This window comes from Sinocyclocheilus rhinocerous, unplaced genomic scaffold (assembly GCF_001515625.1).
Source record: "Sinocyclocheilus rhinocerous isolate Xijiao unplaced genomic scaffold, SAMN03320098_v1.1 scaffold111, whole genome shotgun sequence".
Classification (NCBI taxonomy): Eukaryota; Metazoa; Chordata; class Actinopteri; order Cypriniformes; family Cyprinidae; genus Sinocyclocheilus; species Sinocyclocheilus rhinocerous.
Window position 1 is genome coordinate 1,565,265 of NW_015642811.1, and position 27,449 is coordinate 1,592,713.

General features: G+C 36.3%; 1 protein-coding gene across 10 annotated transcripts in view; it reads right to left on the reverse strand.

Annotated features, from left to right (window-relative positions):
• atp8a1 (ATPase phospholipid transporting 8A1) overlaps positions 1-27,449 on the reverse strand; it is a 170,256-nt gene that overhangs the window by 42,933 nt on the left and 99,874 nt on the right. For all 10 annotated transcript variants that reach the window (XR_001641819.1, XM_016573661.1, XM_016573662.1 and 7 more), the window contains 11 exons: positions 25,740-25,812; positions 24,348-24,450; positions 22,637-22,719; positions 20,280-20,329; positions 19,972-20,041; positions 19,371-19,455; positions 18,737-18,876; positions 15,677-15,815; positions 11,745-11,809; positions 4,544-4,716; positions 1,050-1,233 (listed from right to left, as the gene is read on the reverse strand). Coding sequence is in view for 9 of the 10 variants with exons in the window: in XM_016573661.1 (XP_016429147.1) it covers positions 1,050-1,233; positions 4,544-4,716; positions 11,745-11,809; positions 15,677-15,815; positions 18,737-18,876; positions 19,371-19,455; positions 19,972-20,041; positions 20,280-20,329; positions 22,637-22,719; positions 24,348-24,450; positions 25,740-25,812 (1,165 nt within the window). In the remaining variant the exon portion in view is untranslated. The remainder of the gene's footprint in view (positions 1-1,049; positions 1,234-4,543; positions 4,717-11,744; positions 11,810-15,676; positions 15,816-18,736; positions 18,877-19,370; positions 19,456-19,971; positions 20,042-20,279; positions 20,330-22,636; positions 22,720-24,347; positions 24,451-25,739; positions 25,813-27,449) is intronic.

Genomic DNA, 27,449 nt, shown 5'->3' on the forward strand with positions numbered 1-27,449 from the left:
GAAACAATAATGTACAGTATGTGAAAAATAATTTGTTTTTTTAACCTTAAACCGCATAAACACATTGCATTACACCAAATACACAAAATAATGTTATTTTTAGCAACATCATATGACACCTTTAACAGTTGATGAGAAGCAGCATTGTGAAAAGCCTTATAGTGCAAATCAAGCTGACACTGGTTCAGGATGATGAATGCATACTAGCTGCCGGTACTGCACATTGAAGTTTGCCGTCTGATCCAGCACATATCATACGAGCCGTTTTGCTGGAAGGCAGTTTGGGCGACTTTCTATGAACCTGCCCGCATTCCCTACCACCTCCACCTGCCTCTACCTACAATACGATGAAGGCACTTAAGAAAAGACAAGATGCTTTCTTGGGTAATCCGATGCATGAGGCCAGTGAACAGACGGCTCGGGGCAGTATAGAAAAACAAGTGTGAAGAGGGATGTTTCCACGAACTGCACAAAACGTGAAATGAAACTGAGACAGAGATGGAGAGCGATGTTGACAGCGATTGGCGACACTTGAGCTCTTCTTTTGTTAAACGAACAATAAAGATTATGCTGTATCAAAATCTGTGAATTACAAAACATCTTCTTAATTAAGTTTACATAAGAGGGACAGGTCCCGTTTCACCATCAGCAGGGGTTTGAGTAAGTGAACACTCAAGCTATGTAAATTGACCTGACCGACCCGTTTCGCTATCTCAGACTGCAGAATCTATGAGCCACATGTTTTAACCCTTCACCCTAGATACATAATCTAGAACCAGATTTATTTTCTGGGAGTCACACTGTAGTGACACAAGACAAAAGTGTTAGTTTACATAGGGAACTGATATGTGCTTCAGGTTTAGAAGCAGAGATTACATTTTATTTGGAGTAATTTTATATTTATAATTATATAATTATAATAATAATTTTTCATTAATTTAAATTTCACTATGTCATTATAATTGATAAATTTAATTATTTAATTTACTCACAATTTAGCTAACTTATTCTTTCTTCCTTCAGGCATGTGCAATTTGATAGTTTCTCACCTGTGCAATAGAGTAGTCTGACGAGTTGGCAGCCTGCAGTCCTTCATTGCCAGAGATGCCAACACCCACATGGGCGGTCTGGATCATGCCCACATCGTTGGCTCCATCGCCAATGGCCAGTGTGATCACTTTCACCTGTTTTTTCACCATCTCAACCACCTCAGACTTCTGCAGAGGTGAAACCCTGGAAAGAAAATAAATAAATAAATTACAATTTGACAACAAGTAATATCTGCTCTGATGTGAAACATTGTTGAAACCCTAACGGTTGAAACTGACATTTTATATTAGATTAGAGATTTAAAACATAATTGCAGATTTGCAATGGCACCTTTATAGAGGGATCTAAGGTTATTGTTCTTGTTGCCAATTATTAGTGTTGACAACCATTTGATTTCTTGGCCGTCTGTAGTGACCTCAACAGCTGCGGTCACATCTCAGCTTCACATGATGAATTTGTCTCTTCAAAAAGAGAAGTTAAAAGAGGACTTCAAACTCTCACACTGAAATTCACTGCTCAAATAGCAAATTAAAATGACTGGCACCTTTAACTATTGTTTCTAATTACCATTTAGAAACTTATCCATCATTGTGTCTTCACCAAATTCATCACCAAATAACATCCAACTAAATACTGTTCAGTTTTGGGGACAGTAATTTTTCTTAATGTTTTTAAAATAAGACTTACCATGGCTACATTTATATAAGAATATTGTGAAATATTATTACAATTTTATATATATATATATATATATATATATGCACACACACACACACACATACACAAATATATTTTAATCAAATACATTCCTCTAATGGCAAAGCTGAATTTTCAGCAGTACATTATCCAGTCTTCAGTGTCACATGATACTTCAGAAATCAATCTAATATGCGGATTTGCTGCTCAAGAAACATTTCCTTTTATTTTCAATGTTAAAAACAGTTGCGCTACTTTTGTGGAAACTATAAATTTTTCAGGATTCTTTGATGAACTGAAAGCTCAAAAGAACCTCATTTATTTGAAATAGACTTTTATTCAGCAAGGATGCAAAATTTGACAAAAAAAAATTCTAAGTAAATGTTATTATATGTCCTATTAATTCATTATGAGTAATGAGTATAGATGTTTAAAAATATCACTCTGATTAAGACCGACTCAATTTATTTCTGATCATTTCTTGTGAACTTTTTCGACATCCATAAAAGTACAAAAAAACACTCAAAAGAATAACTGGCTCACAAATCGCTGCAGCATCTGCAACTGGCAAGCCAGTTTTACACAAGTTCTGAAAAAAAACAAAAAAACTAACAAATATATATTTACTACAGAAAGTTCAATGGTTTTTCACGAACGTTGGAAACCCATAACATTTAGAATCAGATGAACCCACACCTTATAAATGCCCAAACCAGGCAAATTTGTGTTCCTGATGAAGCTAAACCTGAGCTCAGGATCCCTGACCTTTAAAAAAACATATACAAAAGCTTGCAGCACATTACAGTACTGCATCATCTGTGTCAGCAAATGAAATTAAGGTCTCGTTTTCGGCTAGAAAAGCTCCTCCGGGGTCTAACCCCGTTTTAACGTTCACAGGTCATCTTGTAAGCAATGAATGTAGAGTGATGTAAGGCTCTCCAGTGAACCGGAGATTGCTGCCGATATAGCAGGAGACCTCTAGAGTCAGTTTAACATTTACTCATCTGCAGGCACAAATCTGCTCTCCTCAGGACACCGTGTGGCTGTTCGTATGTGTGTGTAGTGAGCGAAAGCAGATCGGATAGATTACATCAAGCATTGCATAATGGCTGTGGCACCTGTGGTGTGTGTTGTTTCTGGAAATTGAGACTGATTTTTGGCAGTTCCTTGTCACGCTCAATTGGTTCCTCATATGTTTCTTTCGCTGTGTAGCATTTTTTTTTTTAAACGCTTCATACTAGTCTGCTAACACACAGTTTAACTTTGTGTATAACTGACAGACATTCTGACTACAATCTACTATTATAAAAAAATAACACTCATTAGTAAATTACTGCTTTGAGAGCTAGTATAATTATGTTTATTGGGAAGGTTGCGACCTAAAGGGAAGGTAATTTCCCTGTAATTGTCTGCCAGTCACTTGATGTTTTTGTAAGTGCAGAAAAATGTCCAATGATGGCGTCAGTTCCCTGGAGGGCAAAAAGGGTTATTAACCTGCAAAGACATATTTACATCCACCTGTGAAACAGTAAACATTTAAGCAGAGCATGACAGTACAACTTCCTGTGTACCTTGGTTTAACAACGGAAATAAATGTAAAACTGCATCCGATTACAGTGACAATTTGTAATAATTGGACTCTTTTATTCTCTTTGAAAAAACAAACATCCCAAGCCTGGACACTGGAAAAAAAAGACTTCTTTCATTTGTAGTAGGGGTGTGCGATATATTGGTAGACATGATTAACCGGTAGATATTTGTCAACCAGTAGAGATATTTGACTATCGTCTCTATCGACGTTGCTGTGCTATGTGGTCAAGAAAATGTATTGTTTGCACACATTTTTAAGCATTGCGGTTTAAAAACAAGTGATTTTAAGCTGCTGAAATGCAAACAGCAGCGAAAGAACTCCTTTCGCTATATGCGCGCACTGTTTCTGAGCGTTGTCAGAGAGGCACGCGCATGAGAAGACAGTGCTCATAGAGCGCGGGAGTATTGAACGGAGTTATTTTTGCCACTTTATTGGCCTTGAACGGTTAAAAAAAATCTTTTAAAGAAAACACATGTGTAACAGTATATTGGATCTGGGCAGCTCTTAAAGTGACAGCAGTCTAATTGTAATTAGTTTCTTATTCTTATTTAATCGCTGACTGTTTACTTGTCTTTTGTGAACTTTAGTTTTTTTTACAATTTTATTTAGGTTAGTATTAGTTTTTTGTAATACTGACAATGGTGACAAGAATTATGAAATTTCCATAGAATCAAAAAATGTCGATATTACAGTATAACTATAAATAACTATATCGTAATACATATCGTACCTTGAAATAAAATAACTTATATTGTGATATCAAATTTTGGTCATATCGTCCACCGCTAATTTGTAGCAATAGTTAAATTTCTTTAAATTATTGTGGTTTTTTAAACTTTTTGATGGCAAAGACCACCAAATATGATGGTTCCCTTGTGATGGTCTCTCTTCATAAAGTTTCAGCTTAATATATTCATGCTGACAGACCAATTTGGATTGTGTGTGAAAATTAACCATTAAAAAAAAAACTTTTTGTCTCCCAAATTAAATTAACTTTTAGTTGTCTTTGTACTACAGCCAAAATAAACTGAAATGTTATCTGGATAATATTTACTTTCAAGTGCCCCCTTGTGGCACTTTTTTTTAAAAACCCTGGTACAGTGAATCTTTGTTGTAATACTTTGTAAGGGTTTATTACAAAGTAATAATAACTTATTAAGTTATTCTTGCTGATTTTCAGCAAATTCCCCAGGTATAGTTACATACCTGCAGCATATCACAGCCTTGCAGGAAAGAGCCAAGTCCAGGAAATACTGGCGTGCCCCGAAAGTGAGGGCATACTTCAGTGTCTTTCCATCTATGATGACAGCAAAGTCGTTCTCCTTGTGCAGAGCATCTCCCAGCATGCTGCAGTGATGGCTGAGTGTCTCCCTGGTAGCCTGCACACAAACATGTATAGAATAACGTAAGATATTGATAAACATTTCATACAAAATGACATTATTACAGTTGTGTAACTGACTAAATCAGCTAGTATGTAAATATTTCTCTGAGGAACGTGCAACTCAAAAGACTGAATTCATTATGATAGGGATTTGTAATGCAATAAATCATAAAACTGTTCACAGACGTCTGATGAGACACCACACATGAACACCGGGATAATTTCCCCGTTTTCCTTCAATGCCAATGCAATCAGTCCCAAGAATAACATAGGATTTCACATGCAGAGCACCAGACACTTTTGCACATGGGGTTTACGTCTGTTTATTGTCAATGCACAGGGCATCAAAGTGAGAACATACATATGGCACGCTTCATTACGGGGAGCGCAAAGCCGAAGCTGGGTGTGATGGTTCGTTTGTTAGAACAAGGCCTTTCAATGGCCCTGACCAGGAAACACAACGGCATGGGAACTTACCCTGAGCACTAGCAAAGCTGCAGACCTCAGTCTTCTCCCTCTCTCATTGTGTTCACGCAATCGAAGTGAGCATACGTCTGGGTTTATGGGTTATTTCAGAGGAATGTTCTGTCCCAGCTGTATGGGCTCAAACCGGGAGCCAGGAATATTTCTGTGTGTTGATTAAACCTGCAAGATCTTAATCAACACTGACTGGGCCAGAGAAAAATTGGGATCTTTGACTTAACCTGAATGCTGTTTTAAACTGAGTTGAATGGTGAAAACTGTACTTTCAGCAGAAAATACACCTCGTAGTAAGAGGCTGTTATTGTAAGGATTTGGGATGTGTGGGAGGATGCTTCTGTGTTTGGATTAGGAATGTTGCTGCACTCCATAAAAATTTCCTATAAAATCACACAGTTCCTGCTCATAAAATGATCCAAATCCTGGTAGTAGAGGAAACACCACACACTAGCTCATAGTTCTGCAAACAACTACTAAAAAAATCAGAAGAAAGAGAGTCAGTGGTCTCCACTACCTCCACTACTAATCATCACAGAAATTCCTCAAAGAAGCTGGTCTTCATAGCTTTAAATCCCTGAGCATTGTGGGTAAACAAACCAGTGCATGTCTCTATCTGCAGCTCATGTCCCACAGTTGTCCAGCATGTTTTTGGCTTCACATTCCAACATTGTGAAGACCATGACACAAACAAGCCCTTCTGTATCCGAGGGGTGAAATAATGACTAATAACAGCAAGTTTATGCAGAGCAGACAGGATCGAACGCTGAAGAATTCCAAAGTATTCAAAATGTCTCAAAAAATAGAGCAGAATGGTCAGAGTTAGGGCCTTTTACGGTTAGATTTCTCTTTTAGGTCAACTACTCTCATAGTGGAGAAAAAAATGCTGAAGAGAATCTTTCTAAACAAGCGTGTTAACATTAATTAAACTGTTGACATTTTTTTAAACCTAGCTATATAAATAACATCACTTCTTGCTTAATGACAGACATATTAAAAATTTGCCAAAAATCTGACCAATACCAATAAGCTGATATATAATACAATATAATATAACATAATAACCTATCCTATGTAATAAGAATAAAAAGTGATATATAATGTTCTTTTAAATATGAATTCATCGTTATCGCTGTTTTTAGTGTTTTAATAATTATATAAAAAAATAAGTTATTAGAATTATTATTGAAACAAAAAACAGCAATATTAATGAAACATGGAGACACTGTTGCTTTTAAATAAACACTAAAAAAATACAGCTTATTTTAAACAATTAAATCTTTGTCAAAAACAAATTGCTACTGTTTTTAAATTGGTCCAATGCCAATGATCTATTATCAGCCGATACGTGACAGGAACCTTATATCAGCCGATACATGACAGGACAAAATGAAAGACAAACGACAAAAAAAAGGACAATAAAACCCCCCAAAACAAAACAATAAGAAAAGACAAAAACAATAAAACAAAACCACCTAACCCCCCCAAAAAAGAACGAATAAAAAGTTACATGGCACATTATAATCATTATAGCGGTCTTACACCGAAAAGCTCCAATGGAGATCTATGCTGATGATCACCACTAAATCTGAGACTGAATGTGTGTGTATGTGTGTGTGTTGAGGAAGGGAGATGCCTAAGGGTAGTGAGATTACACCTCGGGGACCAACCAACATTCTCCTGGCATAACAGACTCTGAAACCCAAGCTCAAAGGAAATATTTAGAGAGCGAATCCATGGGTTTAGAGAGAGAAGCCTCAGGTTTCAGAGAAAGAGAGAGAAGTGCAGCTGTAAGAGCTTCTCTAATATGTGGCGTCCATTCTGTAGGTGTCCTCGCGTGTAATGGGTGTATATAATACACAAGTCTGCCACAGACAGTATCAGATAGATCAGTATAAGATCAGATGATAAGACCGCTTATGAAGACTAATGAAAGGACAATGTCTCCATTTCCTCACAAGTCATCACCATTTCCCAGTCTTCCACTTTGGAAGCTCGGCTTAAACACTCTCAGTCGTCCAAACAGGCCTCTGTGTTATGGTTGTGCGAGCAAACCGGACCGCGATGACTTAAGAGTGTTTGCTTTGCAAGTGGGCAGAAAGCATCAGTGGGATATACAGTACATCAGCGCTTCCACACACGGCCAAGATCCAGCAGATAACGGCTGATTTAGGAGCTTTGGAAATCCTTTTACTGAGATGCCTGGACTCAAGCAAGTGATATCGGACATTATAAACAAGAAACGGAAGGAAAAAAGGCCGGGTTACATGTGTCATGCAAAGAAGTAATGACAGATAGAAGACTGCAAGTGCATAGATACACTCAACAAATGTATATAAATGTGCCTAGATGGACACCCAGTTGCACACTACTGCCTGACAGTATCAACTGGCTATGAAAGAAAGAGAGAATATGGTTGTTATTTCAAACAAGAAGCCCAATTGTTGGTAAACTCTTTTCATGCAACTTATATAGGAAAAACAGTAACAGATCAAAGAAATACAAATGGCAGAAACTGAGAATCACAGTTATGGCTTTGCGTATTAGATGGGTTTTGACACAAATTTCATGATTCAATTTGATTCTGATTCACAAGCTTTCGATTCAATTCGATTCCATTCAATATCGATTATTTTGGAAACATATCAGGTACAATACATGCCAAATTTTCTCAAAGAAAAAAAAATCTCTCAACTAATGCTGGAAAATATAAATGAGAGTCAGTTGATACTACATTACTATAATACTGAAGGTTAAAATTAATCGATTTGTATACAAATGCTTAAATTACACTCAAAGATTTATAATAATAAAGTCACAATTACACTGCCTAATTAAATTTCTACTCCAATCCATTTTTTGAAATATAAATATTTAAATGGTGGCTGTCATAACTTGACGGATTTAAGAATAAAATAAATATTGAAGAACAGTAAAAAAATTATAATCAATATGTTATATGGTGCATACATCTAGCAAAATGCTCATCTCTAGAGTTCATTTCTCTAGCTGACTAACGAGTTTATGCTCATCGAATATGTTTTTTCTGGAGTAAATGTGACATTACGTGACATTGTTTACAAGCTGTTATATTGACATCTTTGCACGGTTGAAACACTAATTAAGCGATTACATGAGACAGGATATGGATTTCGGTAAGTTGTAATCTTTCTTTTAACATACCTCCGAATGTTTATTCATATTTATTTCATGCTGAAACAGGTATTAAAGAGGAGGAAATCATCAGTTCACATGCACTTTGCGTTGCCACTTCTCTTGAACTGAGCCGCTACAGTGATCTCTCTCTCCACATGAAACAGTGCCAAAACAGCATTTATTGTTTGAATACAGTCAAATGGTAAGAATCTGAAATCGGAGACTTCAAAAGTATAAAGTTTATTTTATATATTTTTTTATATCAACTGAATTTTCTTGTGCTCTTGAAAAAAAAGAAAATTTGAGTATCTTGAGAAAAATGAAAATGAAGATCTCAAGAGCAACTTTAGTTATGTTAACAAAATCACTGAGAACACATTTTTTTAATGTTGAGAAAAACATTTTTGAAATTTGAAATTAAAATTACACAAAAAAACTACTTTTACCAAGAACTAAAGAAAAATGTTGCTTTCAACCTATGGCATTCTAGTTGTGCAAGCACAAATTCTGTGTGGGCCTGTCTACTAGTAACCAACAGTAAGCAATATCAACAATTAAAATGCTGTCGGCATGAACACACTTGTAGAGGAAAAATGATCAAGAAACTAAATTACAAACTGTATTTGTTCATGAAACTCACTAACATTATAAAATAGACCTCAAGGGAGGAAAAACATCAAATAAATGCTACATAGTCTAGAAAACGGTTCCTTTACATTAAATTAAATTAAAAGACAGTGAGCTCTGTGCTTTGCAGTATCTCAATTTTTGGCCCCATTTCTTTCCTCCTTTGTACTCTTCCACAATCTCTCCATTCTCTTGGCTTATCTGCACACTATAGCTCTTTTTCATTTGCGAGCAACAGAAGGCACTGCGGTCCGCCGCATATTTAATGTGATTATTGAGTTACTGTTCTTTGACCCGTCCCACAGTGCCTTGCATTTTCCTCCACTGAGATAATGAAACCCCCTCAGACGTCCGGTGAAGACCTCAACCCCTCTCTCCGGGCCGGATGAGTGGGCTCCTTCATCCATCTTGTTTTCCTTAATACGCTGAATGTGTTAAACGCAAAAAACAAGAGAAGGACCGAGGGGAAGGGAGGCGCACTGTTCCAGTGTTTTCTCCTGCAATGTGAGAGCACGGCAAATCCCACCACTGCCGGACCTCCGAGCGCTCCAAGAATTCCTCCTTGTTTTCTTTTCTCGTGTTGTATAAGCATGTGCATATGCATGGGAGACCAGACGCTGACATTTCAAATGGCGGCCGTCTGCTTTATGGAACGCTCCTCTTATTTCTCTCCTCTTTTTCTTTGGCTCCATCTATCACGCTAAACGGCTGTTTGACAGACTGAGAGCTGTCCGTCATCGCCCAAACCCAACCCCCCTCGCAACGGGACGGGCCCCACCCGATCAGGGGTTCCATGTGCACAAGCTGCGCAAAATGGTTTCTAGAGCCCTTAACTTCCACAGACAACAGACAAGACCCTCCCTGCAGGGGCCAGCTGACCTGTAGGCTGTGTGTGTGTGTGTGTTTCAAATGGTTTCCTTCTTTGAAAGCGGATGGCTTTCGGTTTCATCGTCAACAGAATAGATTCTCCCATCAGGGAGTTATTGGCTTGTACCTTGTGCATGTGTGTGTGTGTATATGAAAGAGGGTCCTAAACCCCTGTTTTAAGTCCACGACCCCTTCCCGTCTTTTAAACGGCTTAATGCGGTGCAACCACATCCTCTCTTTCCTATAAGCTCCATCTGACCAACATATACAGTAGGATCCCAAAGTCTGAGACCACATTTCAAAATACATGATTTAAACCTGGAAATAAACAATGTTTCAGAAAGTTGAATACTTCAAAACAAGGAAATGGTATGATGTCAAATCAATTTGAAAGATTCTTCACTATTTCTAGGCCAAAAAAAAAAAAAATCATGTTACAAGCGGATGGCTTTCGGTTTCATCGTCAACAGAATAGATTCTCCCATCAGGGAGTTATTGGCCTGTACCTTGTGCATGTGTGTGTGTGTATATGAAAGAGGGTCCTAAACCCCTGTTTTAAGTCCACAACCCCTTCCCGTCTTTTAAACGGCTTAATGCGGTGCAACCACATCCTCTCTTTCCTATAAGCTCCATCTGACCAACATATACAGTAGGATCCCAAAGTCTGAGACCACATTTCAAAATACATGATTTAAACCTGGAAATAAACAATGTTTCAGAAAGTTGAATACTTCAAAACAAGGAAATGGTATGATGTCAAATCAATTTGAAAGATTCTTCACTATTTCTAGGCCAAAAAAAAAAAAAATCATGTTACTCCTTTGTACAGATGGTCTGATGTTCCTGCTTCCATTGAAGATCAAGTTACTCTTTGGATCATCTCAATTCATGCTGGAATATTAAAGCAAAAGGGGGACAAATCCAATACTAAAAAATATAAATGTTAACATTTTAATTCATATTTTACTTCCTTTCGTTTTTGTTTTATTTATGTATATATACGCACACTAGCTTTCAAAGGTTTGTGGTTGGAAGGATTTTTAATGTTTTTAAAAGTCTGTTATGTTTACTACGGCTGCATTTATTTAAGTGAAAATATTATGAAATCTTATTACAATTTAAAATAACTTTTTTAAATGATATATTTAAAAAAGTATTTTTATTCTTTTGACAGCAATGGAACTTGACTGAATTTGCAGCAACTTTTTTTTTTTTTTTTAATTGTGGATACAATGTTTATTAACAGCATTTTTGCCTGATGTGTTATTGTTCCCATTAATTTGTTTCAGATGTTGAAGTGGAGTCTGAGGATTGATTATGATCACCTGATGTTTTGTCATTTTCTATATAATCATTGAGAAACCAATTTTGTAATTTGTCATTGTCGTGTTGCTTAATATTGTTGTGGAAACTGTGAGAATTTTTTTCAGCATTCTTTACTGTCATATGTGATCAATTTAATCCGTTCTTACCAAATAAAATAATCAATTTCTAAAAAAAAAAAGTTACTGAACCTAACTTTTGAACAGTAGTGTAACAAAACAATAAATATTTAATAATAATAATAATAATAAAATAGTTTAATCATAAAAAACACAAAATAGAAACATTTTTAATAGTGACTTTTGAGCCCCACTGTATCACTTATTCCTTTCGTTCAGAGAAATTGGAGACAGAAACCAGAGGGGAATGGTTTGGATGAAAACCCAAAACAAAATCTATAACTGTTCTGGAAGAGAGTCACATTGGGAATTATGTCACATGTTTTCATGTACCGGGGGGCTGAAGCAATCCGTCAGCTGTCGTGTCTTTTCATCTCTTCTCTGAGCTTGCATTACAAATGGTGACATGTAACTGTTTTTTCAAATAAACATACACCTCCGTCTCAGTACTCACATCCAGGGAGTCCTCGTTTATCACCAGCAGGCCCATGTTCTTCGTAAGCAGTTTGCAGGAGTGTCCTTCAGGAAAAAAAGAGAAAAGAAAACTCATTGCTTATACCTCTCACTATTAAGCCTAAAACATATGGTATGTTTGTGTGGAAAAAACACCTTGCTTGGCATTTGAACAAATGACAAATGGTTTGCCGTAACTTAGTATTTCAGCAATAGATCAACATTACAAAGATATGTGACGTGTAACCACAGCAACGGATGAAAGAAATGACTAATTGAGGAGTGAAAAGCACATTTTGTGATTAAAGTTTACAGCAGACCTGAGTTTAAAACTCCCACGCCGCATTGGTTTTAATGTGCCTTTCCACTATTCGTATGAGATCACAACTGGAAGCTTGACAGCAGGCTCTCTCAACCCGATAAAAAAAGCAAGACATCCCATCAGCCATCAGGATGTGTCTAAACAACATATTTGCTGTTTAATAGGTTTCTGACACCTCAGTATTTGAGGAGTGATGTCCGTGGGGAATAGTTTGTGTGTGTGTGTGTCTGTGTGTGTGTGCTGGAAAGAATCAATGGGACACTAGTTTTAAATAAAAGTTACTGTAAAGGACAAGAATTGCCCAAAAGCAGTAGTTATATTAAATTACAGTAATTATGTATCAGATAGGCCTGCTATATTTATCCTAGCAACAATATTTCAAACATCTATAATTGTTGGTGCTTTTATGGACTTGCATTATACCTGTAAAACATACATTATACCTGTTTTATACATATATAGGGCCGTTGTATTTTTTCTCCAAATTCCATTTTTTTCTGTTTTAATTTTTTAATTTAAATTTTTCCAGACTCCATTTTAATGGTTATATAAAATTTTATTAATAAAAAACGTGTCTAATTAATTGAAATCATGAAACTTACACAATTTAACAGCAATTTATTAAAAGTTTAACAAAAATTACATTAAGGCCTTATAAAATGTTTTTTCCCCCTCTTTATTTTTAACAAATTCTGTTTTCCATTACTTTTCTGGATTCCATTTTAATGGTTTCATTAGATTTTAATAATCAAAAGTATCTCTAATTAATTGATTTCATAAAACAAAGCTTTTGGTATTTTATTTATTTGTTTTCCCAGAAATACTGTGTGGTGTTACATTTTCTGCTAAATAAATAAGTCTTTTTGCGGCTTAATATTCACAGTCACTAGTCCATATTGCGTTTTGATTCAAGTGTACTGACCTACTTTTGATTTATTAATCCAAAAATTGGCAAATTCCATGACATTCCATGTTATACAGTAAATTCCGTTTTTATGCCTGGATTCCGCATCACACATCGTAGAAATCATAGGTCCCTATATATATATATATATATTCTCATTAGATCCAATAACAACAGTTAGTATAAAAGGATGATAATAATTTACACTATTTAATGTATAGCTTATTGTTCTATGCCAATAGAGTCACAGTACAATACTGCAAAAATAATCATTTCCAAAACAGGTTTCCTAAATTCAAGCACTTGACTGAGCCAGTAGTAGGACCAATCAGGAACTTATGAACAGTAGCCTTGTAACTAACTTTACACACTTTGACAGAAAAAAAAAACAAGATGACACACTTCAGCCTTAAGGAAATGTGACTGTGACCAAATTCAACAAGAGCATGAATGCGTATGTATTTGGGTGCCGGTGTCCTGTCCTCCCATTCCTGTTTAAAGCATTTCTGTTGATTTCAAACTTGCATATTCACCAAAATTTCCTGTCTGTGTGGAAAACAGATTTGGTTTCCTGACAGCGAGTGTCAAACCTTGACGTATTTCCGCAGCTTCATTCTGACCATTCATGTCACCTCATCCCTCTTCAACATGGTTAAACTAAAACACCCTTGGTAGAAACGATAGATTTACATTGAGACACCTGCATGACGCAGCATAATTCTGTATGAATCTGGAAAGGAGGCATTGAGGTTACACTCAGCGGTTGCATTGGCTCCGTGCTACTGCAGGGTGGGTTTTCATTCGGTCTGTTGGCAGTGGCTGTGGGTTAGAAGAGGGCATGTTGAGTTGTTTGCGTTGGCCACATGCTGTTTGTTTGGGCTTTAATCTCTGAGGCTTTACAGTGGCACCCAGTGGCCAGGAGTAACAGCTCAGCGGTAGCAGCACAGTGTGGATAGCTTGCCTGTCCTCGATCCAACTCTCTGCTTAATGGTCTGATACATTAATAAGGCCGTCAGAGGGCTAGTGTGGATAAGAAGAACTGGAGCGGTTTCATGTACTATGTGCAAGTGGCGGCCAAACAGCTCTAAGTGCCCGCTAACCCAAGATTAAACTGCGCTTGACTTCACAGTCCTGGGGTTCACTTCACTTCTGATAGTTTTTCATGTTTTTGTAGAGTGCAAGTGTGGGAAATGGAGAATCCTTATATTTTTAAGCACGCCGTGGTTTAAATGTATGCATTCATGTTTTCAAGTGATAAAAAAAAATTTGTTTTCCATATGTTACTGTTTAAAAACAAATGGTATACTGAAGAACTGTCTAGCTCAGGGGTTTTCAAACTGGAATACAAACCTGTGATAAAAAATTTTTTTTTTTAAAAATCACAAGATTTTTTTTTTTTTTTACATTTACATTTCACAAATGTAAAAATTTACTTTACTTCAACTTAAGAAATGCATAGTGATGTGCTGTCTAATCCAGAGGTCCTTAAGAAATATAGTATAGTAATAATAAATATATTATTAAATTGTATTTTTAAGGCTGGTAAAGTGCATACATGAAATGAAACTACATTTAACAGATTTTTTTTTCAATTTGTTATCAAATTTTTTTAACTTCTTTGTTAAATCTAAGATACATATCACCTTAATAAAAGGTTAATGCTTCCCAGATATTTAAACAATTTGATTAAGTACGATGATAATGTTAAAGTCAATTAAGTTCAGAATCAATTATTCAATTTTGCTGTCTACATACTACATTGTATACATCACATTTTAATATTTAAATATTTAAGAAATTTAAATATGTCTCTCATTAAATAATTATTTTTTCCTTGTACTGTCTTTATATTTTAGATAGAAAAATAAGTGTAAAAACAGCTGGTCATTTCACCTCAGACACCTTTTAACCATACTGGCAAAGGATTCTGGGAACCTATACTAGCTGGAAGACTCTTGACTCTTGTCATCCTCCAACTCTCCAAATGATGAATTACAAAAAGCAAAAAATACAAAGTAAACACAGACATGGGTGTCTTTATTTTAGAGTACATGCCAGCCAAGTGGAGGTCCAGTAAAAATCCCTTCCTCTCTGAGCGTGTGCGTTTTCAAGCTGCGGCACAGCTGGCCGCTGGGCACAATGGGCTGATTCAGGATCAGTGTTGGTAGGTGGCCACAGACTGTGCTCTGTTAGGATCTGTTTTTCTGACCGTAGCATTTAACATGAGGCCTGTTCGAAAGCCACATTGGTAGCCGTGTAGCTGTCAGACTAATACGAGACGCCACATCACAGGGAAATGGGGTCCGCGGTCTGTTTTGAGAGCTGGTGGTGGTTGCAGGGACAGATTAGAGTCGAGCAGGTCGAGGACACGTGCATTACACCAGCTTTCGGATGAGGAAAGAAACCAAACACCTTTTACCTGTGCGGCAGCCGGTCAGGAAGAGCTGTGTTCGTTAGAGTGAAAGAGCGAGAGAGGTCTGAGGAAGGATTGTGTATATTTTTGATCATTTAAATTAGCCAGAGAAATTCTTACTGGTTAGTGTCAATATATTAGGAAAAAAACCTAATGCATCTCACCTGTAAGAACTAAAACTAGAAAAATGAAGCTGTCCACTTCCCCTTAATCTCCACATCATTTCCTGTCTGGTCTCGACTGTCAATCAAGGTGTATGTTCATACAAACAAACTTTATAGGTTTAACGCTCACCTATGTTGATGGCGGTCTCCTGTTTGTCTCCAGTCAGGATCCAGATCTTAATGTCGGCTTTCATGAGGGTCTCGATGGTTTCAGGTACTTTGTCTTGAAGTTTGTCTTCAATAGCTGTGGCCCCCAGCAACTGCAAGTTCTGCAGAGAAACAGACAAAAAAATTATTATTAATAATAAAAATCAATCAATCAATCAATTAGAAAGCACTGATAAATGAGGACAGTCTTTTCCCAAGTGATTCCTGTTTGTAAGAAGATTAAAGAAAGATATAATGTATAATCCGCTATCGGCATTATTAATAAATAAGCCCAGACGCGGTGATCAGGATCTTGTATCTCCCTGCTGGGGTTTATTTTGAGATAATGACCAGCTGATTTTACAGTATTCCTTTCTTTACAGCTACTTTTCACAAATCAACACATATGAGCATGAAATTGTTCATTTATATTTCAAACAGTGAGTTGAGAAAGGCTGTGAAGTGATACCTGAAACTAAACAAAAGCGGAAAATAAGTGCGCTGAGCTGCATTAGTAATTCTTGCTGGCGTTTTCCTACAGTCAGTTGACTACGCTTACAGTTAGATGCTAATTCAGGACCAGAGGGGCATTTGAGAAAAATCATCTCATTCTTGTATTACAAAGACTCAGTTATGTGTGTATGAGCAAGAGAGAGAAGACAGAGAGAGAGAGAGCGAGCGTGTGGACTGTTAATGTGTTTTTCTCAGGAAGCCCCTGGCCCTTTGACCAGCCATGATCCTATTTGGAGCGGACAGGATTTTGACAAGACCCCGTAGAGGAAAGTCAGCTGCACCAAAGAGAGAAAAAAAAGAGAAAGAAAAAGAGAGAGAGTGAGAGCAAATGGCTTCCTGTAAGATGATCAGTAATGTGGTGAGCAGGGGCGCGGATGTGATACAACCTTTACTTAATATGCTCTATTTTTTTTTCTTTTAAGGGCACAAATCTACAAAATCTCTTTTTGGTAGTTGAAAACATCACATGAATCAGAATAATTTATTAATTAATGATTTAAGGGGCAAGGCAAGTGCAGAACTTTGGGAATAACAACCAATAAACTCTACTAACTTTTCTACAGGATTCTGTCTGCTTAGTTATACTCAAAAACAAAATGATTGTTAGTTCAAGACCCTCCAACAACTTTCAAATAATTTTATTATAGATGTGAATTCAAGGTACATACACTACAGATCAAAGGTTTGAGGTCTGAAAACTTTTTTTTTACAATTATTATGATTTTATTACTTTTATTCAGCAAGGATGGATTAAATTGAAAAAAGTGAAAGTTAAGACCTTTAGAATGTTATGCAGAATGCAGAATATTTTTGTTTTTAATTAATGCGGTTCATTTGAATTGTCTTTTCATTTTTTCAATCTGGAAAAAATGTATCACGGTTTCCACAAAAATATTAAAAATGAGCACAACTGTTTTCAACACTGACAATAATAAGACATGTTTCTTGAGCAGCAAATCAGCATATTAGAATGATTTTTGAAGGATCATGTGCCATAACAGGAATATTAAATAAAAAAAAATATTAAAATAGAAAACAGTTGTTTAATATATATTTAAAGTTACTAAAATTGTAATAATATTTAACAATAGTATTGTTTTTACTGTATTTTGATCAAATAAATGCAAGCTTAGTGAGCATAAGAAACTTACTTAAAAACATTAAACCCAATCTTACCAAATCTAATGAAAAAAAATTTGATTTTGCAGCGAATATGTAATCCAATCATCTATTAATAAAGAGTTTTCCTTTTAACATTCCATGTGCCCTATAAAGCAATGCTTTTAGTTTCTTTTTTTTTTGTACCTAATGTTTTACCTATTACCTTAAAACCAAAATATAAAATTTCAATAGTATTACTTCATTCACGTAAATCATTTCTGATTATGCTCAGACCAGAAATGATAATTTTCAGAAGTTTAACTGCTATTCCTGCGCAGATACATTATAAGAGCTTGCTGGAACATCAGGTGCCACCGTTGCCCCCTGCTGATGGAGTGTTGTAATTACATCCGTCAAACCAGCAGCTTTTATGTGAAATGATTGATTAGATCCATTTTCTCAGAAAAGCTGGCAGGGCTGCTTCAGCCAGTGATTAACGATGGTGGTCGGCCATGTTTGACGAACACTTCCAGAGCCCAGCTTTCCACAGGTCCACCACTGTGCTTTCTTCGCGGTTTGAGCCTAATCGTTTATACTTTTTTGGATGCCATGTGCGCAGAGAAAACCCAGCCCTCGTTGATCAAACCGAAGTCATGGAGCTGTTCTGGGACTCGCCAAACTAAACTTCCTACAGGAGAAGAGGGACTGCTGTGTAACCTGCAGACTGTCCTCAAAATCCCGAGTGCTCTCAGAAGCACATCATTTGTGAAATATGGCTGTGTTGACGTTTCCTCACACCGTCCCTCTTATGAAGACAAATTACCTTATGAAATTTGAGGATGAGAAGTCCAACTTGACATAACATGGATTTTGTTACTGATTTTAATAACTATGATAAAGGACTATTGCTTGTAGGAGGACAATTGTGGTAATACCATGGTACTGAATTCATGAAGGTATATGCATTACCATTCAAAAGTCTGGGGTTGGTGAGTTTTTCTATGCTTTTTGAAAGTCTCTTTTGCTCCTTGAGACCCATGATGCTAAATAATATTGTGAAATATTATTACATTTCCAAAAAAAGTTTTCTTGTCATTTTTTTCTTGAAGTTTTTTTGTAATTTAGTCTTGTGATGGCAAAGCTGAATTTTCAGCAGCCATTACTCCTGTCTTCAGAGTCACATGATACTGTCGATGGTAACACCATGATACCTTGTGGTACTTCTTGTTTTTGTAAAAACAGATATGTATATCTCTGTACAGCAATATAATAAACAAGAAGAAGGTGATATATTGCCTTCCCTCGTCGTTACTCTGGGTCTTAGTTTTGGTGCAGCAAGGAGAACATATGCTGTTCTGGAAGGTTCTGTGATCTTTGGATGTAGACCACCTCATCTGTGCACACTGGAAAAGCTATTTGGATACCTCACCTTTTCAATTAGTTCATAGCTTTCTTCCATCTTGAGTGCCCTGTTTTGGAGAGACGTCGAAGCACGATGATGAACCTCCAGCCACTGCTCATAGGATGACTCTGAGATGTCCACCACAGCAAAACACAATGTGCGGAGTCCTGCAAAAATGCGCAAAAATGAATACACAAGCTTCTCTTAGATATGCTAATTCTCAACACGTTCCCTTCCTCAAAAAATCCCTTTCTTCTAATCTTCCTCAAGAAGAAAGCCATCATCTGTTTTTAGACTGATGCTAATAAAGCTGAGTGGATGATCTCTGCTCAACATGAATTATTCATGCAGGATGTTTAAAAGACAAAGCAACTGATTGCTTGAGGGTCCTGTTAGGCTGATATATCTCAGTTCTTCCACCAGGGCGCGTCATCCTCACAAGAGAGCGAAGTACTGTAGTATGCCAGTCCATTCAAGCACACACATTTCACATCAGTCTCTCCTAATACTCAGTTCTCATTCTCGCTATGAGAGGATCTGGCAACCATCATCAACACCTACAGTGATTTGATTGGATTGTGGGTGCAGAACAGACTAACATTTGATTACGGATGAACAGAAGAGAGACAGCAGATACTTAGCAGGTGTGTGCGTCTCTCACCCTCTGTGGCAAACTGTTCCAGGTGTTTCAGGGTGATGTCCTTGTATCTGGAGCTGTCTGTTAATCGCTCATAGATCACTGTGTCCTGGGAGACAAAAAACATGGGGCTTAATTTTGCTACTCTGCATTTTGTGTGATCCATGAAGTCAGCACGGAGTCATGACATATGTCTAATTCTACATTCTTTCTTTCCTTCATGAACACATTTATAGTAACATGTTAATATTTCATCACGTTTTAATGCATTACACAACAGCTGGGATGTGATGTGGGAGGAAAAACATCTTTCCCATCATTCTCTGTCTGAGCACTAAAGAGCGCTTCCAGCTTATATTACATACAATAACAATTATTGCAGTATATGCAGACACACACACTCTCAGATTACTCAAGATTACTGTACAACATGGCCAAAATGACTGATATAGAAATTGATGTAAAAATAATTTCACTATAGATATAATTATCATTCATCATATTCATGACTGTATTAAATTTATAATAAATAAATTTAGTTTTACATGTAATATTAGTTTAGTTTTACATGTCTTGTTGCAAGCGTCTGATGGCTCAGTTTCCATAGCAACAGACAGATACTCACAGCTCCTTTGCAATAAAGGCGGATCTTTCCTGATGGAGTGCGCATGATGACCGACATCCTCTTCCTGGCGCTGTTGGGTGGGGGAAGGGAGAACACAGAACAGCACCATCATCCATCATCATTACTACCATAATCACTGACATCATCATCTTCACCACTATGAGTAAATATGGTGCTGTAATACAGCAAAACCATCAAGTTGTTTTTGTTTTCTCGCCAGCAAAAAGAATGGGCAGAGCTGAATAAATGACAATGAAAATAGAAAAGAAAACATGAAATAAAAATCTACTTGTGCTGCAAATATTTACCTTGTGAATTCCAAAACGTGCAGCAATTCATATTTCTCCTCCTCTCCATGCTGTAAGAAAAAATGTTTACTATATTATAATAGATATTTTACTATTGTATTTTCTTCCTATTTGTGCTGTATAACCTACATGAAACATATACAAACATCACACACACACACACACACACATACACACACACATATAAATATATATATATATATATATAAAATTATATATATGTAATATATAGTGAATACTAATAAATACTAGATGCCTACTGAAAAATAATAGATTTGATCATATATTATATCATTCTATGAATACATTTACTAATGTATATTAATGCCATCATGGATTAAGAGAAACTGCTATGGAACCTGAGAATAATTGGATAAAAGATAACAAAAGTGTCACATTTCACCAGGAAACACACTGATTGGCAGTGATTTGGTTGCTTCACACATTATTACAATAAAATGACTTGTCACTGAAATCTTGTCACGCTTGGTTAGGACACTGTATTAGCCCAGAGTTTGAGATCTCTACTGTTCTCTTAGCTTATTTTGAAACACTGAACTCATCTTGACACCAGGGAGCAGGAAATTAAAACTTTTAATTGCTTTTTTTGGCCCCCGTGACTTTTAGAAGCGAGCGAGTATGATGATGGGGTAAATGGTGGGAGATGTCTTGCACTGAAGGGCCAAAATTAGAGTGTGTTACAGGCCAGGGAGCACAAGACTTGCTCTCTTCCCCTGGCGCTGCCATCAGATTAACCAATTACAGCTGCAAAGTGTGACTCCTCGCTCCCAGGTCTAAGAAAACAGCAGCGCTTTCTGTCTCACTAATTAAATTTTCTCTAATCTTCACTCAGCAAGTTTCTATTAAGAGCTCTGCACAGATATCTGCAGATTTGGGGCATTTCCGTAAAAGAACCAACTCATAATAATCGTTTCTTTGTTAATCAGATTCAATTCAGTCTGCAAACTTGCAACTTGGTTAAAATATAATTTACAATCAGTTCATTTTTAATCTAAAACATCATTTATTAATTTTGGTTAATGTTCATTTCTACAATTTACTAATAGGCTACTGTTTCAAAAATTGTATTTATTCATTATTGTATTTATTCCTGTAATAGTAAAGCTATTTTCAGCAGCCATTACGTTAAGTTCTAAATGACTCTAATTAATCTAGTTAATACGCTTTTTTTTCAGGAATCTTTGATGAATAGAAAGTTAAAAAGGACAGAATTTATTTGAAGTATATTTTTTGTAGCAATGTAAATGTCTTTACGGTCTCTTTTGTTCAATTTAGGCAAGGCCAGGCAAGTTTATTTATATAGAACATTTCATACACAATGGTAATTCAAAGTGATTTTCATAAAAGGTAGTAAAATAATCATTAAAAAATAATCACAACAATAAAAAAAGGAATTTAAAAACTTTTAAAATGATTTAAAATGAATTTAAAACAGTAAAAAATAGGAAATGATTATATATAAAATACAGTGCTATCAGTTCGGACATAGCACAGTGCTCATCCAATAAATGCACAGCTAAACAGATGAGTTTTGAGTTTGGATTTAAATGTGGCTAATGTTTTAGAACATCTGATCTTTTCTGGAAGCTGATTCCAACTGTGGGCGGCATAATAGTTAAAAGAGGACTCCCTTTGTTTTGTGTGAACCCTTGGTATTTCTAACCGACTCGATCCTAAATACTCACATAATAACCTCTCCCTTCTAAGTATGACCTGAACCATTTGAGTACCATCCCAGAAAGCCTGACCCAGTTTTCCAGTCTCTCTAGAAGCATGTTATGATCGACAGTGTCAAACACAGCACTAAGATCTAATTTAATGCATACATGCTTAATAAAATTATTAAAGTATTAACTTTTAAGCGATAGTGTACATCTTTAACATTTCAAGTTGTATGAATTAGCAAAAGCTGTGTAAATGATTGTTCATGACACCTAATGCAATAACTAATTTGAACAAATTAAATTTTTTGGTAAATCATTACTAATTCATTCATGAATTTTTGTTGTGAAGATTCAATAGTGTCACTGGCGAATAGCAGTGCAGAAAACACTGTATTACCGATCGTCAAAGGGTTATTTGTTTCAGACAGGAAGAATGTTCGCTATTCATTGCCTCAGTATATGAAATGAAGTTGCCACAGGTCCATGATGGCTTCCTCTATATCATACATTATAATAAGGAAATAATGGATCTGTTTAAGTGGGACTGTGCCGTACAAATAGCCTATAATAGTTCTCCAGAGTGTAAAGTGTGAGTGAGCTATGCAGCATGACAGAGGGTGAGTCATGTTCCCAGTGCAACTCATCATCTATTCCCAGGACGTCTCTACTTACCGACTCCACAATAACACAATCTGGAGTTCTCCCAGAGAACACGAAGCCCAGGTTTTGTGCCGCCCGAACCAGAGCGCCTTCATCTGTGGAACAAGACAGCATGTGGTCAGGGCAGGTGGCGGTTAAGTTGCATTGGATAAAACGTCTGGTATATGACTACTTGTTCACGACACTAAGTAGACAAACTGTTCGAGATGAGGTGGCACTATTAAAACCTGCTGCTAACCTTTTGTCCTCCGATCTGTCTGTGCAATCATCACTTATCACATTACGCTGTTCTAGCATTCCATTTATCTCAACCGCAGGTCTTACTAATATTCAATGCACTGCTACACTGGCATGAAATTAAAATGGGTCGCATAAACCCATCTCGCTAAGCCTCAAAGCCAGGGATAACTTCTGACAAATGCTAAAAAGATAAATTATTCATAACCATGAAGTGTCAAATGCAAAGTAGTAGAGAGTGAACCAGCATTAATGAACTCATCTGTTTCTTCGTCTGCATTATTTCACTTGTCTTACACAAACAAACAAATTTGCCTGTTATGAGATTAAATGCATTCAAACAGATCCACTGCTCTCAGTCTCAGCTCAACACTGATGTCTATTAGAGTTTGAGAACCAATAGAAAGAGGAACAGGAAATTCAGAGCATGCTGTGACTTCCCTCTTCTCTTCCTGTGCCCCCTTTTCAAACTCAAACAACTCTGCCTATCTTGTCTGAGAGCCTGTTTACCTGATGTGTGGAATGTTAAAATTAGTTCAACGATCTATCTGTGGACCTGTTTGTAGTAGGGCTGTCAAAAAAAAAATCGAACTCCGAATATTCGTAGAATTAAAAATAAAAATCCACATTCAAACGCAAAAACGTTGCATTCGAATTTTAGGTGTGCGTCAGGCAGTATTAGCAGTGGCGCACGAAATGTGACGACGATGTAAGTGTCATTGCATTTTAATGCTTTTGTTAGTCTATCCAGCTGAACCCACTAGATGCGGCGCTGCTACGTTGTTCATTCAAAATATTGCAGAATTTCAAAGATAGTCGTGTTATTTTATTACGCTTTGTAGAAACGTGCATAATAATTTGCTCGATGCGCCCCTTGTGGCCTCAGGAGAGAAGCCAAAAGCTTTTTTTCGAAATTATGCCTTTTAAATTCGAATATTGATAATATTTAAGTAAAAAATTTGAATTTAGTTTTTCAGCCATTTTGACAGCCCTAGTTTGTAGAACTACATCTATAGATTTAACTGATGTATTTATAGCTTTATCTGTTGAATACATACACTACTGTTCAAAAGTTTAGGGACAGTAAGATTTTTATGTTGTTAAAAGAAGTCTCTTATGCTTATAAAGACTGCATTATTTGGTACAAAAGCACTAAAACAATAATGTTGTAAATACTCTATTTAAAAGAACTGTTTTGTATTTTAATATATTTTAAAATGTAATTTATTCCTGTGATGATCATTTTGATGAAGAGAAAAAGAAAAAAGAAATCTTTTGTAAAATTACATATTTCTTTACTAGCATTTTTGATTCATATAATGCATCCTGGCTGAATAAAGTAGTAATTTCTTTAGTAAAAGTTAAAAAAAAAATAAAAAAAAATCTACTGACCCCGAACTTTTGAAGGTTTGTGTATTGATGGCTCTCAATGTGAACCTAATGTGAACATTTGTTGTTTCCGTGTGTTTGGAGGAGTCTGACTGACCTGGGGATGCAGCCTGGTAGGTGATCTTGTCGGTGCACTCAGGAACGGCCGTGTGACAGATAGCCATCATGGTCATGAATTCCTGGATGACCGAAGCAGTGGGCTGTGTGGAAAAAACAAACGTAAGACAAAGTATAAAAAGACATGAATGACACCTCAAATCATGCAATTGGTTGAGGAGATGTCTGTGGTTAGTTTTCTTACCAATCAAACTAGAAATTTTCACCCTAGCAAGCTAGATCTAGTAACAAGAATATTGTATCACAAAAACTGCACCTAAAACACCTTACCAAATGCATGTTAAAAACCATCTAAGAACCGTTTTGCTTTCGCATGTAGTTCCTTCAAAGTGCTGTCAAACGATTAATCGCGATTAATTGCCTCCAAAAAAAAGTTTTTGTTTACATACTATATGTGTGTGTACTACTGTGTATATTTATTATGTATACATAAATACACACACATACAAGTATATATTTAGAAAATATTTACATGTATTTATTTATATCCATATCATTTATATTAGGGATGCACCGATACCGATACTGGTATCGGTATCGGGCCCGATACTGAGCTCCTGTACTCGTACTCGTACTTGTTAAAATGCCCCGATACCAAACGCCGATACCACACAGCATGTGATAAGCGCCATATTCTTATATACATAACAAATATAAACAGTACACGCACATATATTATGTAAACAAAAACTTTTATTTTGGATGTGATTAATCACGATTAATCGTTTGACAGCACTACTTCAAAGAATAAATCGAGACATAAGCTCAAATACATATTCACACACTTAATGTTTTTTGTACTGTGAATCGGCTCAGAAAAGCCTCATAATTAATTGAGTGAGCAATGATTGAATATGATTAGATTTTTCTGATGAACTCATGTGAGAGAACAAACGCCTTGTGAAGTGTGGATTCAAAGCCTGTTTGATTGGAAAGGCAAGAGAAGCTCAGGTGGCCACGAGGAGCTGTACAATGCCGTCACGAAGGCAACCCCTGAGTTCATGTCTGATTCAGAGTGACAGAGAAACAAAAACATTCTGCTGACTGACGGACACAAATCCTTGAGTCACCAGGCTGAAAGAATCAATAAAACGCACGCACACAAACCAACAATGGTCAAATAAATATCTTACTCTTGAGCACCTGTATATGGGGTCTTATTTTTATTTAAAAAACAGGTAAAAGTCTCATGTCATTAGAGAATACGTTTTGTGACTGTAGAATATTCATAAACAGCCGGGTGGGCAGAACAGAGCTAATATGAGCCAGAAAAGAGCCGCGAGGGAAGACAGGAGGTGTGAGCGTGTGGATATCAGGGCCTGTGCATGACTGAGCAGCTGTGATGCAGCTGTGATGCCATTACAGTACTTACATGATTACTTTTGAGGTTTTCCAGTAAGCTGGGGTCATTAAATCCAGTTTCCTCTGTGGACTGAGAGCTGTGACTGCATACAGAGAGAGAGATATGAAGGAAGACAGAGATAAATACACAAACAGGTGCTCTCATTTATAAACAAAAGGGACATTTTTCTCCCTTTACTGAAAAACAACAATTCTCCATCTGGAATGAAACTTATCTGAAAAACAGTCAGTCTTGAATCGCTAAGCATCAGTCTGTTTGTTTGTTCACAAAGTGCCATTTACACATTTGTGCCCTAGGGGGTATACAGTGGCACTGTAGGGGGTCTGTCATTGTTTGATTTCAATCCAACTTTCAGGGGGAAAAAATATATCACATATTAAACCAAATTACATTAATACGTTAATGCTAACAAAAGCCACAATTAAGGAGTTAAAGAGTGTCATGCATGTCCATAACATTTTAATTAACAAGTATAGCAAATGATTATTTATTATTTACGAACATTTATTATTTATTTATAATGGAATTGCAATTTAAGAATCAAACTAGAAATGTTACATAACATTCATTAAAAAATTAACAGCAACAACAACAACGACGACAATAATAATATCCAATTCTAAAAAAATGGCAAGGGCAGTTATTTATTTTCATAATTAAGAAAAAAATGTTTTGCTATTAATCAAACATAATGCAAAGGAAGAACAAGAGATTATTTTAAATATTACCATTATGCAAAATGCAAAAAAAAGCAAAAATAAAATGTAATGTACAAGTACAACTCAACTAAGCAAATAATGATTATTTATTATTTATTTAAAATAGATTTGCAATTTCAGCATCATAAACTAGAAAGTTTTTTTAAAAATAAATAAATATATTCAAAAAAATGTTTAAAAGGGCAAGGGCAGTTCTTTTCATAATTAAGAGAATAATGTTTGCTATTAAATCAAACTTAACGCAAAGGAACCACAAGAGGTGATTAAAAAGGTCTCAGCAATATTAACATTATGCAAAAGAGCCCCTTCATCAGGGAAAGCTCATCATTGCAAAACATTAATATTAATTTCCTCACATGCCATGCTCCTTACCTTTGACCCAAAGCACCCCGAATTCCACTTCCACAGTACTACTACATTATCAAACACTCTTGAATTATACATAAAAAATAATCTCCTCTTACTATTCATGAAGCATCGCTTTAGAGCAGATACAAACATCATGTGACCGCCCATTGACACTTTCTCCAGTAGAGAGGTACACTGAATTTACACCTTGCAGACTACAGCGCTTTCAGGAAGGATATTGATTAGCAGCTCTGTGATATACAGGCCATTCAACAGCTCAGTAGTGGACATATCTATGGCTGTATGCTGAACATGACATTTTTAAAGAACCAATTTAAATACTATATACAAGCACTGCACCAAGCCTGTGTGGAACACTCTTGATCAGAACATCTCACTGCAGCAGCAATCTCAGAAATCAGCACCATATAAATCTGACAATGAAAAGGTTAATGCAGATTTTCGGCTTCTGGCAAGGGAGTACGGGGGGGAAATTTCAGGGTTTCGTCACAGCATCGTTCACTCCACCGTTGCATTATAACAAACATGTCGCAGCTTATTCAAACGGTGGTTGGTGAGATTCATCTCTTAGACTGAGTATGTCATGTTGAGGTAAGGACAAAATCACAGATGGGGGGGGGGGGGGGGGGGG